At 43.7% G+C, this 11,418-nt stretch overlaps 1 protein-coding gene across 6 annotated transcripts in view; it reads left to right on the plus strand.

Moving 5' to 3' along the window:
• Window positions 1-10,839, plus strand: part of plat (plasminogen activator, tissue) — a 16,135-nt gene extending 5,296 nt beyond the window's left edge. Inside the window, exons 1-15 of one of the 6 annotated variants that reach the window (XM_078087011.1) lie at window positions 1,015-1,184; window positions 2,118-2,199; window positions 2,442-2,484; window positions 2,767-2,901; window positions 3,648-3,758; window positions 4,630-4,804; window positions 5,227-5,318; window positions 5,402-5,576; window positions 5,681-5,766; window positions 5,847-5,912; window positions 6,020-6,224; window positions 7,910-8,046; window positions 9,231-9,371; window positions 9,528-9,676; window positions 9,791-10,839. In XM_078087011.1, coding sequence (XP_077943137.1) covers window positions 2,143-2,199; window positions 2,442-2,484; window positions 2,767-2,901; window positions 3,648-3,758; window positions 4,630-4,804; window positions 5,227-5,318; window positions 5,402-5,576; window positions 5,681-5,766; window positions 5,847-5,912; window positions 6,020-6,224; window positions 7,910-8,046; window positions 9,231-9,371; window positions 9,528-9,676; window positions 9,791-9,958 — 1,740 coding nt within the window. In that variant the 5' untranslated portion in view covers window positions 1,015-1,184; window positions 2,118-2,142 and the 3' untranslated portion in view covers window positions 9,959-10,839. Of the gene's footprint in view, window positions 1-1,014; window positions 1,185-2,117; window positions 2,200-2,441; window positions 2,566-2,766; window positions 2,902-3,647; window positions 3,759-4,629; window positions 4,805-5,226; window positions 5,319-5,401; window positions 5,577-5,680; window positions 5,767-5,846; window positions 5,913-6,019; window positions 6,225-7,909; window positions 8,047-9,230; window positions 9,372-9,527; window positions 9,677-9,790 lie in introns of those variants that run through there. The other 5 variants (XM_078087008.1, XM_078087010.1, XM_078087007.1 and 2 more) reach the window with 5 other exon arrangements.
• Window positions 10,840-11,418: the final 579 nt, after the last annotated feature.

Below are 11,418 nucleotides of genomic sequence, written 5' to 3' on the forward strand. Positions count from 1 at the left end.
GGGCCTCCTTCCTGGAAGTCGAGAATGTCTCACCTATGACCTTCACGGCCTCAGAACGCCATTGTCGTTACACATCCTCGCCAATGGCTGCAGGGAAATTCATTGAATTGTCATTCAATGGCAAGATTAGCGCTTAAGAGTATCTTTGACTAAGCTAATAAGAAATGGATTGACATCGGCGTGGCACATTCAGTGTTCTGTACATAAAAACCCTGTGAGCGTGTTTGTGTGTGTCTTTCTTATCGCCCACTGCACGCGTCTGCCCTGTCCACGTGGTGCCTCTCGAAAACTGCTGGCGTGAAGCTGCTGCTGACTCACAGTCTGGCTGCTGCTGATTCCAAACACGTTTTCATTTCAGTTTTCAGAGACCACACTCTCCTCTGTGTTTCAACTATTACTGACAAATGCTTTAACTCAGCATGACTCGAGTAAAACCTGAAGGATTTGTAGTTGAATAGTTGTTGTACAGCTTGTATAGCCTATTTATCTACTTGTTGTTCCCAAGCCCTTTGTATGTAATATTACACCAGCAGATGAACACCCTTTCTAATGGGTCATATTTGACTCCTTCAAATAACTCCCCTTTCTTGAAAAAGATCCCGGTCAGCACATCAAACGGTGAAGCTGGGAAGAGGTTTCATACCCCAGTAAGTCATATAAATGCCAAACTAACACACACAAAAAATATGTTTTGGCCAGCGTTTCCAAAAGCTTATCACCTCTAAGAAGTTAGTTCAGCTTTATAGTACATTTATTGAAAGAGAGGCCGTAAATTAGAAGTGTCATGTCTTTCTTCATGCATTAAACGTTGTAGGTTTGGCAACCAAAGAAGGTTGTGTGGTTGTAGCAGAGTAATGGCGCCCAAACAGGGCCACTGCTCCTCAGATAAAAATGGTGGAGTATATCTCTATATCTCTGTGTTTGCACGTCTCTGACTACCCGGGGCCCCGAGCACACAGGGTTTCAGCAGGAAACATGTGTTTTCAGCTGACAGGGCCGGGGGGTGGGGTGGGGTGGGGGGGACGGAGCTCAGCAGCTGCACAAAGGAAACAAAATGCTTGTGTTGTTGTCGTCACACTGCCAGTGAGGCTCGGTTTGGGGAGGAAGGGGGGCTTAAAAGCGAGGAACAGTGTTTTTATTTGAGTGAGGCGAGTTGTGCTCTCAAGGGACCCGTCCTCTTAATGGTGAGTGTGCGAGCGCTAATGTGTGTTTTAAGTCAAATCCTGAAAGGGACATTTTTGCTTGAACAATGAGTTCAAGTAGTAAATCTTGCGTGTATGGCGCTGTAAAGATTAGCTCCATGTACTGAACACTGTGGATGTGTGTCTATGTTTTTATATTGATGTCATCTCTGCTTTTCAGCCCTTATTTTGTGCAACTATACTTTTTCCCTTTCCATTTTACTCCCTCCCCCACCCTCACATCTCCTTTGGTGACTCACATTTACTCACACTTGACTGAGGGAGTGAGTACTTTTAAAAACCTCTAAAAACTATAAGAGGAACAGCTTTGTTATCAGACTTGCCGTTACAGGTGTAGAAAGGGGAAATTTAGGGGGAGTTTAGTTCTCGCTTGGAGCTTTTGCTTCTGCTTTCTTACTTATGAAGTCCTGAGTCACTTCATCGTCCCGCAGCTGCTGCTCTGCTCTGTTAGAGAAGGAATGCGGTCACTAGGCTGCAGAAAGTCTCTGATGTGTTTCAAGTCTCCCTTCTGGCTTAAATTGAAGACGACCTGCTTTCTTGGAAGTTAGTGATTCATTAATAATCAATATTGTTGTAATTTAACTGGGCAGGTTGTTAGAACTTGCTGTCTTGTTTAAAAAGTCAACACAACTTCAAGAACCCACCTTTCCCAGCCTTTCCTCTCCAGTGGTCTCCTCAGGCACGAGGGAGGTGGTGGTGGGGGGGGGGACCAGGTTTTCCTGTGATTGTTAGCTCAGCATTTAAACAAAGAAAAAATGACAAAGGATCTATACAATAAAACGTAGACAAAGTCACGCAGCACAAACATCACCTCTCGGTGTCAGTGCTTACATTTCGCCCACCTTAACTGCGTTTGCTTGTCAAATTGTCTTTATTCCTTTCTAATATGTGCTATTGCTTATATTCTGCCTTCAGCTAATTGAAGACCACCTGAGAAGCCATGACCAGAACACTGATATTGCTCCTGTCTGCTCTTTGCTGCTGCCTAGCGGTCAATGTAAGTTCTACATCTTCGTCCATACATACACACATACATTTGGTCTGTGTTGATTTAAAGATGCAACGTTAGACAGCATTTTAAATGCAGAGAGTTACTTCAAAAAATGGTCGACCAATATATATATATATATATATATATATATATATATGGCTGTAAATAATTATGAACTATAACATTTTGAAACAATATAGCTCATGATCTCCAATTTGCTGCTGTACAGATACTGTTCTCTGTTGCAGGTGGAGCTGCTCCGCTCTAAGAGAGGCACTCGTTTTTACAGAGGTGAGCCTGACAGGCGGCCAGCCAGAAGAACGCTTTTGATTATTCATGTCCAGAAGTCTTCACCCTCCTTTGAAACCTCCCGTGAGCCCCACACACTGTTTGTCTTTTCTATTAACACCACCACCACCACAACCATCATCCTCAGATTCGTTAACTCACTTGTTTGTGTACCTCACAGTTATTGCACCATTTGTGTTTGTAACCTCTTTTACCCGTGACAATAATTTCCATTTGCTGTGTCCTGTTGCGTCGTCTGTGTACTAACTGTTTGTGTCTTCTCAGTACATTGTGTGGACGCTGAGACGTCAGCAGTCCGTATTTTTGGGGACACTTGGCTGCGATGGAGGGGACAGCGTGTGGAGTATTGCCGTTGTGCGTTAAAAGGACGAGAGCGTTGTCATATTGTGCCCGTCATCAGTGAGTGTGAATTGTCTCTTTCTGATCCAACCCTTTTTTTGTGGGCGATGTAATCTCCTGTTTTTTCATTTGTCAGTCAGTCCGCTTGCCTCGGCCTCACCGACCATGCTTGTGTGTTTCATTTCAACTTCACGTTACCTCTAACTTGCTGTTATGACCTCAGATGATTATTTTCTTTTTGTCGACATCCTGGCCTCAAGAATCACAAGTCCTGAGTTATTCCTGTGCCTCCAAATGTAGAGCCATTGGACTTTCCTGTGTTTCCATTGGGTCTAGTTTAGTCTGAGATTGTTTGAAATACTCTTGCCAGACGAGCCGTGGTGCGCACGTCCCCCCCATTGACGAATTCTGTGAAGCTAGATCGCCCCACCTTCAGACAAATTACAACCACATTATTCAGCCGGCCAAGCTGCACCATCTGTGAGCTCATACCACTGGGAACGAGCGGGGCGCTGTTATTCTCAACACCAGACTTTAGGAAATGTTAAAACAATAAATAAAAAAAACACCCGTTCCACTCCAGAGAGAAACTCATTGGCATGACAGTGTTTGCAAAAGCAAAGCATTTTAGAGTGTTTAAAGTCTGAATGAACCACGCGCACAAACCTTTCTGCAAAAATGTGACACACAAGGCCGAACGCACAAATTGAAACCTCTCTATTAATCATGTCTGTGATTATATAATTAGTGTTCTGAACTGGATGACGTATGACTGACTAACCTGGCTCTCTGTCTGTCCCTCCCAGACTGCTACGTGTCTCAGTGCTACAATGGAGGAACCTGTAAGGAGGCCGTGTACACTTCGGACTACATTTGCCAGTGTCCTGCAGGCTACAGTGGGACTCAGTGTGAGATCAGTGAGTGCTCGAACAAAGTCCTTGATCTACGGCACAGCCTCTGTCATGGCCAATCCATCAAACGTCTCTTGCTTAACGTCAGAGGTTGGGTCCAAGGTGTCATCTTATTTTGTCCCGTCCAAATCCCCCAAATTTACATTTTGAGTACATGCAATTTTAGTTTGGGGTTCAAAATGTAAACCCAGGTCTTTAGGTCTAGCATTCAATTACTAGCCCCGTAACCCAGTCATGTCCATGATAAGCTGGCTGGTGACCACACTGATCAACACGTTCTACATATTGGTCAGTGACTGTATATAAAGTCACAGTCGAACTGTGTGACACACAGTAGGTGTCATGGCCCTGTGGTTTAGAGCAAAGCATCCTAAGCCATGGAAAGACTTTTTTGGGATATGAATGTTTTTGTTTCTGCGGGTGACAAACTCCCAATGGGATAATTACACAAACCCCACTGGTCACAGCCAAGTGACTTCAGCCAAAAAGTAATACGTTATGATTGGCCAGATTCAATAACTGTGACGGCATTTACAAACGTCATTTATGTTTGGTCATTGTTTCATACCTGCTCTAATTGGGAAGAAATTACTGCATAATGTCATTAGAGTTTAATGTCCTATATAGGAAATAACAATGTTATTGTTATATTTTTCCAGGTCCAATAAACATCCTTTATTGCAATCGTTCTCAACTGGTGGGACTGGTGGTCGGAAAATTTGAGTCACAGCTTGTCATTAAGTTGTGACGGTGGATACCGCAGCCAGACCAGTTGAGAACCATTGCTTTATTGGGTCAGAATAAATAAATAATTCTCATCCTCACATATAAATAAGGGACATTATATACAATTTAGCGCTGTCCTTTTCCCCAACAGACTCCAATGAGAAATGCATTGTGGGGCAGGGTGAAGGGTACCGCGGCACATGGAGCATCAGCCATTCGGGAGCGCAGTGCATCAACTGGAACGCTACGTCTCTGAGGGGAAGGAGGTTCACTGCTAGGAAAGTCGACGCCAGCGGTCTTGGATTGGGCAATCACAACTTCTGCAGGTACGTTGTGGCCTCGTCGATCTGTTCAGCGCCGGAGTAAACTGCGAGGATTTATAGTCACCATGCGATTAAATCAAGGTGGGAAATTTGATCATCCGTAACATGCTGGTCAAATTTCATTACCCTGGAAGAAAGATGTGTTTGCCAATGTATCAATTCAGTTAAATGTATGTATTGATCAGGTTGTCCTCAAAAGACACAGACTAATATACGATCTTTGTAACGTAATCAGTTACTTAAAGCACGACTCACATACAAGGTAGATTTTACTGGGTCAGAGACAGCGACAGGAAACCAAAACAGGTAATCCAAGTGGATGGACACTCTGAGTTTAGGAAAAGCCGTTTCACTTAATTTCATTGACGTGAACCATGAATGTGCTTGCTCATTGTCCATGTCTTTCTTCCTCGTCTTCCTCCCAGGAATCCTGACCACGACAGCACTCCTTGGTGTTATATCTATAAAGGCACTCAGATCACCTGGGACTTTTGTTCCATCACCAAATGTCCAGAAGGTACATCTTTACTGAAAAGCCGGGATAAAATCTGGCTAAGCAAGCGTTTAAACACTTCGTCTCTTTGCACGTTTTGCGGGTAGATGACTACAAAGAATGTTTACGGGGCTCCGGTCGGTCATACCGAGGCACGGCATCCGTTGCGAAGAGCGGCTCGCGCTGCCTCCCCTGGGACTCTCCTGCTGTCAAGCACAAGCTGAACAACGCGTGGAGGTCCGACGCATTGGATAAGGGACTGGGCAGCCACAGCTTCTGCAGGTAGACCCGCCAGCCCCGTTGTTTATCGTCATAGGTTCCCCTAACAAAAGACGTATTAGAGTAACTCAGGTCTCCAATGGTGTTCTTCTTCCATCATCGAATAGGAATCCTGACGGTGATGCAGGTCCGTGGTGTCACACATACAAGAGCATGCAGCTGACGTGGGAGCTGTGTGACATTCCGAAATGCTGTGAGTTATTTTATTCATATTACAGCATGTTAAAACAAGGAGAGCTGACATGGATGGAAATGGATTTTTCTTTTTTTTAGCGAGACGTCCATCCATCAGCAGCACTCTGGGCCCACGTGCCCCTACCACCAACAACAATAATGGAGGTAAGAAATGTTCGCATCCAATGAAAAACCTTCATTTTCTATGTGTTGCATGTGTGGAAATTCTATGCTTATCTGACCATCGTGCTGCAAACCTTCCCGGTCCGTAGCAACATGCGGCCAACGCTTAGACAACACGTTGAATCGGCCGTTGTTCCGCATGTTCGGTGGTAGAGAGAGCGACATCACGGAGCAGCCATGGCAGGTGGCCATCAATGTTTACCAGGCCCGTCACAGAAAGCACTTTCACCGCTGCGGAGGAGTCCTCATTGACTCCTGCTGGGTCCTGTCTGCTGCACACTGCTTCGAAGACAAGTAGGAACACGCACAAACACAAACACACACACACACACACACACACACACAAATATACAGGATTCAAAAGGTTTGGACAATGAGAAAATGTGTCCAAACCTTTGACTGATAGGGAAGAGTGGGGTGATTTGTGCCAGGGGGGGAGTAGATCCACCCCCTGTTTCTGGAAAACCATAGAAGAAATTGGTCATGTGATCACATAATTCTGAAAAGCTATCCATTTTACTCATCAAAAACTAGCTCTTCATGCCAGGCCACATTTTTCCCAAAAGCTACATGGCATGAGAGGTAAGCACATTTTTGCTCAAAAAACTGTTTATTTCCTTTAAAAGTAACATTTCTATAATGAAAGTTTTTTGATTGAGTGTTTAAACAATTATAGACACGTTTGAAAACATTTCACACATGTTTTAGTCCATTAGCAGGCTACACAATGGGCTCACAACTTTTCAAGAAACCTTCGAGTGACATTTTGTCTGCAGTGGATGCTGCGGGGACGCTCAATGCGTGACACTTGGGAGCCCTGCTATAGTTAGCATGATGTTAGCTCTTCATGCTAGTTTTTTAAAACGTTTTCGCCCCAAAGGCCACATTTTCCCCAAAAGCTATATTTCTGAAACAATTTATTTCATTACATTACATGTCATTTAGCAGACGCTTTTATCCAAAGCGACTTACATTACACTTTAAACCCATGGCTTTTTTCACATTTTTGCCCGGGGAGCAATTAGGGGTTAGGTGTCTTGCTCAGGGACACTTCGACATGGAACAAGGGGCAGCCTGGAATCGAACCACCAACCACACCTTCTCTAACCCTTGCGCCACGACGATCCCATATTATGGATATTTCAGATCCAAAGTTATTGTTCTCGGGGATGCACCACATCCTGAAATATATGCATATCCTTTTGTTGAAGGCTTACTGTCATGGCCTCACTTTAAAGTCACTTTGAGTAAAAACTGGCACACCTCACCCCACTTTCCCCTACTGTACAAACATTACATGTCATTTAGCTGATGCTTTTATCCAAAGTGCATTTTAACCATAAGGATACAAACTCAAAAGAACAAGAAACAGGAAAGTGCAATTTCATCAAATAATCCGATTTATAACTTTAGCTATAGATCAGAGGTCTTCAACAGGGGGTCCGCGACCCAGGGGGTCGGTCGCGAAATTTTTGGATGATAAGACAGTTATTTTTATTTATGTTTTTTAAACCAATTTTTTTCCCCACAAACTTAAATGTCTATACAATCAGAATTGTATTTATTGTCTTTAAATACACATCAACATATTGTAGCGAACGGATAAATTGATGGAGAAGATGTTATCTTTCAGTCTGCAACATACACATTCAGCTTCCCACAGGAGCTCTCTCAAGCTGGGCACCGGTTCGCTCACAGCTCCTTCATGCAAATACGACAGTACAGGCACTCATCAGATCGCGTTTATGCTCACGTCTATAGAGCGCGAAGCTCAAAAATAAAAGATGGCGGACCAAACCAAATGTAGAATAGGGGGCCTGTCTCCATCTCGCCATCATCATCAGACCCATTATAAGTAAAACATTTAGTTGCAACAATTTGTTAGTGTTTTTAGTCAAGGTATAGTCTGAAGAGGTGTGTCTTTAGTTTGCGGCAGAAGATGTAAAGGCCATTCATTCAATGTCTTTTTTTCTTTTCAGTGACAAAGCAAAAAAATTGGAAGTTATTTTAGGAAGAACATTTCGGAAGCAGAATTCCAGCAGCGAGCAGATTTTCAAGGTGGAGAAGTACTGGAATCACGAGAAATTCCACAACGAAACATTTGACAACGACATCGGTGAGTGAACATTAACAGGCATAATTTCAGGTGTTTTTATTGCATTTAATCACAGCAGGGCCGAGATCCTCCTTGTGGCAGTAGCAAGCAATGGCAAGTGAGTGGCAAGTCCGTGGCGGGCGTCACAACGGCGCACTGAGCGAGCAAAGTTTTCCCAGAAACGGCCGTTGTTTGTACAACAGGTCAGCTGCTGTAAATAAAATTTTTAATTTGAGACCCGTTACGCTACGAACCCCCCTCCGCCCCGCACACAGACCCCGCCAGGACTTGAGATAGAAGTGGGCAGTATCTGGTCCAAACCTAAAATTAGCCCCTGCTCTAAGAAAACGGTGGCGCGGGTGTCTCAGCTCGAGAAGAGGGGCTCACGTGTCTTAAATAAGATGAAATAAAACTTTAAGGCAGCTGACCTGTCGTACAAACAATGCCCATTTCTGGGAAAACTACGCCCACTCAGCGTGACGTTGTGACGCCCGCCGCAGACTTGCCACTGATTTACTGGCGATTGCCACTGCCTACCACAGAGTTGCCACTAACTTGCCATTGCTTTCCACTGCCACACTGTCGCTCTTCAATTATCACTATAGTAATATACTTAAAGCTACGGTGGCCCTGAAGTGCAAAACACAACGGCAAATAGGAAAACACAACGACACTTCCGTAACTTGTTACGGAAAGGGTAGGGCCTTATAGCAGGAAGCAGAGGACGAACCCTTCTGATTGGACAGACTGTCTTTTAACTCTGTGACATGGAGGATTCAAATTACCGTGACTCCTTAACTATTTGCACAATCGGATTCTGAAAGCTGAGAAATGACGCTTTCTAGATATTCTGTCAATCAATAAATCAGAGGCAGGACTGATAGCCTGTGATGAGAAGGGTCCAATCAGTCCAATCAGAAGGGTCCGTCCTCTACTATAAGGCCCTACCCTTTCCGTAAAGAGTTCATTTCGATGTGTTTTCCTATTTGCCGTTGTGCTTTCCTATTTGCGTTGTGCATTGTGCAATTCAGGGCCACCGTATAAAGCAGCTTTTGAAACATAGTTTTGTTATGCTATGATGATAATTGAGCAGTGATAATATGGAACCTTAAGTAGGCTGCAAATGCTTCATAAAACACTGAAATCCTCCCTCATTTCCCCAATGCATTACCCTGACTTTGCCTCTGGTCACATTCCACTTGCAGCTCTCTTGAAGCTAAAGACGGACATTGGCATCTGTGCTGTAAACTCTCCAGAGGTTCTTCCCGCGTGTCTGCCTGAACGTGGGTTGGTCCTGCCTGACTGGACCGAGTGTGAGATCTCAGGCTACGGAAAAGACTTTGAATGTAGGCAAACATTGGGTACTCTTTAATTCTGCACAAGTACTATTGTAGACGCATCTCTTTCTGGACTGACCAGCAGAGGGCGGTGTGAGCTTCTGCACTAATCCATTAACAGCAGTATTTTGGGGATAGAATACTCTAATAGAACTCTCTCCACAGTTGCTGCGGAGTTCTCCGAGCGGGTCAAGAGAGGTTTTGTCCGGCTGTGGCCCAAAGAGCGCTGTGTCCCAGACGTGCTGTCCCAACGCACCATCACATCCAACATGCTGTGCGCAGGGGACACCCGAGGCCTGGACGACGCCTGCAAGGTGAGGACGCTCCCCCCCTTTTCTACCTCCTCATCAAATCAATGCTGATGTACTCAATTTAATATTCCTTTTTCTCTCTCTTGCTCCATTTCGCATCTTGGCGTTGACCCACAGGGAGACTCTGGTGGCCCGCTTGTCTGTCGGAACAACGACAAGATGACTCTGATGGGTGTGATCAGCTGGGGCGACGGCTGCGGGCAGAGGGATAAGCCTGGGGTCTACACCCGTGTGACCCATTACATTGACTGGATCAAGAGCAAAATCAAAGCAAACCCTGTCTAAAGTAAGAGAGACTGCCAAGACAACGTTGATGGACGAGCATACCCAAAAACTAAACTGTTAAGCAGCCAACGCTGATAAGTGGATCATTGGAAGGTTCACCAGACAGAACCACAGGAGAGAACCACAATTCCTGCGTTTCATGAATACTTTGTCCAACAAAACTTGAGGTTCAGGAAGAATAGTGGATATCTGTGTATTCCTCTGCTCATTTGGGAAGACTTTGTCCTGGTTTATACAAATAAGTCTCAGTTGGTGGACTTCAGGTCAGTAGCTAGTAGTAGTAGTAACTTTTAATCCAAAAGCTGTGCAGATTGCAGTAAATCCAATAGATTTTTTAACAGGTTTTGTGCAAAGATTTTGTAGATGTGAGATTGTTGCCTCAATTACACATGTTCTGCATCAGCTCTCTCCGGCGCTTTACAGGTTCCAGACCAAAACAAAGCAGATCTGCTGGCTCAGATTAACTTTTGTTGCTTCTATCGGCTCCGTGCTGCCTTGTAAATTCGGGAAGGTGGAAGTTATGAGACACTGATCCAAGAAACCCGTGCCCTGTTCCTTTTCCTACGAGTTGCTTTTAACTGAGATCTCCAGAACACTCCTCACCAGACACCTGGGTTGAGCCCAGCATGTATATAACAGGTATATTGTCTGAGTATTAGTTTTTATATTGCAAAATAAGTTAAAGTTACATAAAATTAATATTTATGTGTTATGTATTTTATATTGGAGTAACTACTTTTGTAGTGTGTAGTTTGATAATGTATTGTCTTTGTCATTATAACCACATCTGGCAACATACTCCTTTGTCAAAAAACAATATTTGTAATAAATATTTCTTGCTCATTTTATCACCTTTGATAAATGATGGAGAATTTAATCATCTCATGGCTGAAAAAATCTTTTTCAATTTAAACAAATAATATTCAAGGTTAAAGGTCAAGGCTAGATTTATTCACCTATAACAGATATGGAAATCGTGATATCGTGAAAAAGTGATACCATTCTGATGAACAATAATCACAAGAAAGTAGCGAATAAATGATAAACAAAACAAATAGCAGTAACAAACAAAACCACAACTCTGATGCAAATTAAATATAAATGACACTTTACGGCCTCAAATCCTTCTGGTTCTTCGCACTGTCCCTGATGTAAAGTAAACCACAGATTTATTCACCACTATTTTGTTGAAGGAAAATTATCAAATGACGAGTAATGCGGTGCACTATTGCAAAAAGAAAAACATTGGGGTGGAATTAAAGCCTTCACAGTTGGCAATTCAAAGTGCTGCACATAAATTCTACCTCTCTCCCAACTGCTGCAGCAGCAACATTACAGGTGTGCCCACAACAAGAGCTCTGATTGGCTGATTCTTTCAGTACTATTAACAACGGTAGTAGTAGTTGTAACAACTAGTAGTTGTTGTTTAAATCAGGGGTCTTCAACGTTTTTCAGGGCAA

The sequence above is a fragment of the Gasterosteus aculeatus genome, chromosome 13, assembly GCF_964276395.1.
Source record: "Gasterosteus aculeatus chromosome 13, fGasAcu3.hap1.1, whole genome shotgun sequence".
NCBI lineage: Eukaryota > Metazoa > Chordata > Actinopteri > Perciformes > Gasterosteidae > Gasterosteus > Gasterosteus aculeatus.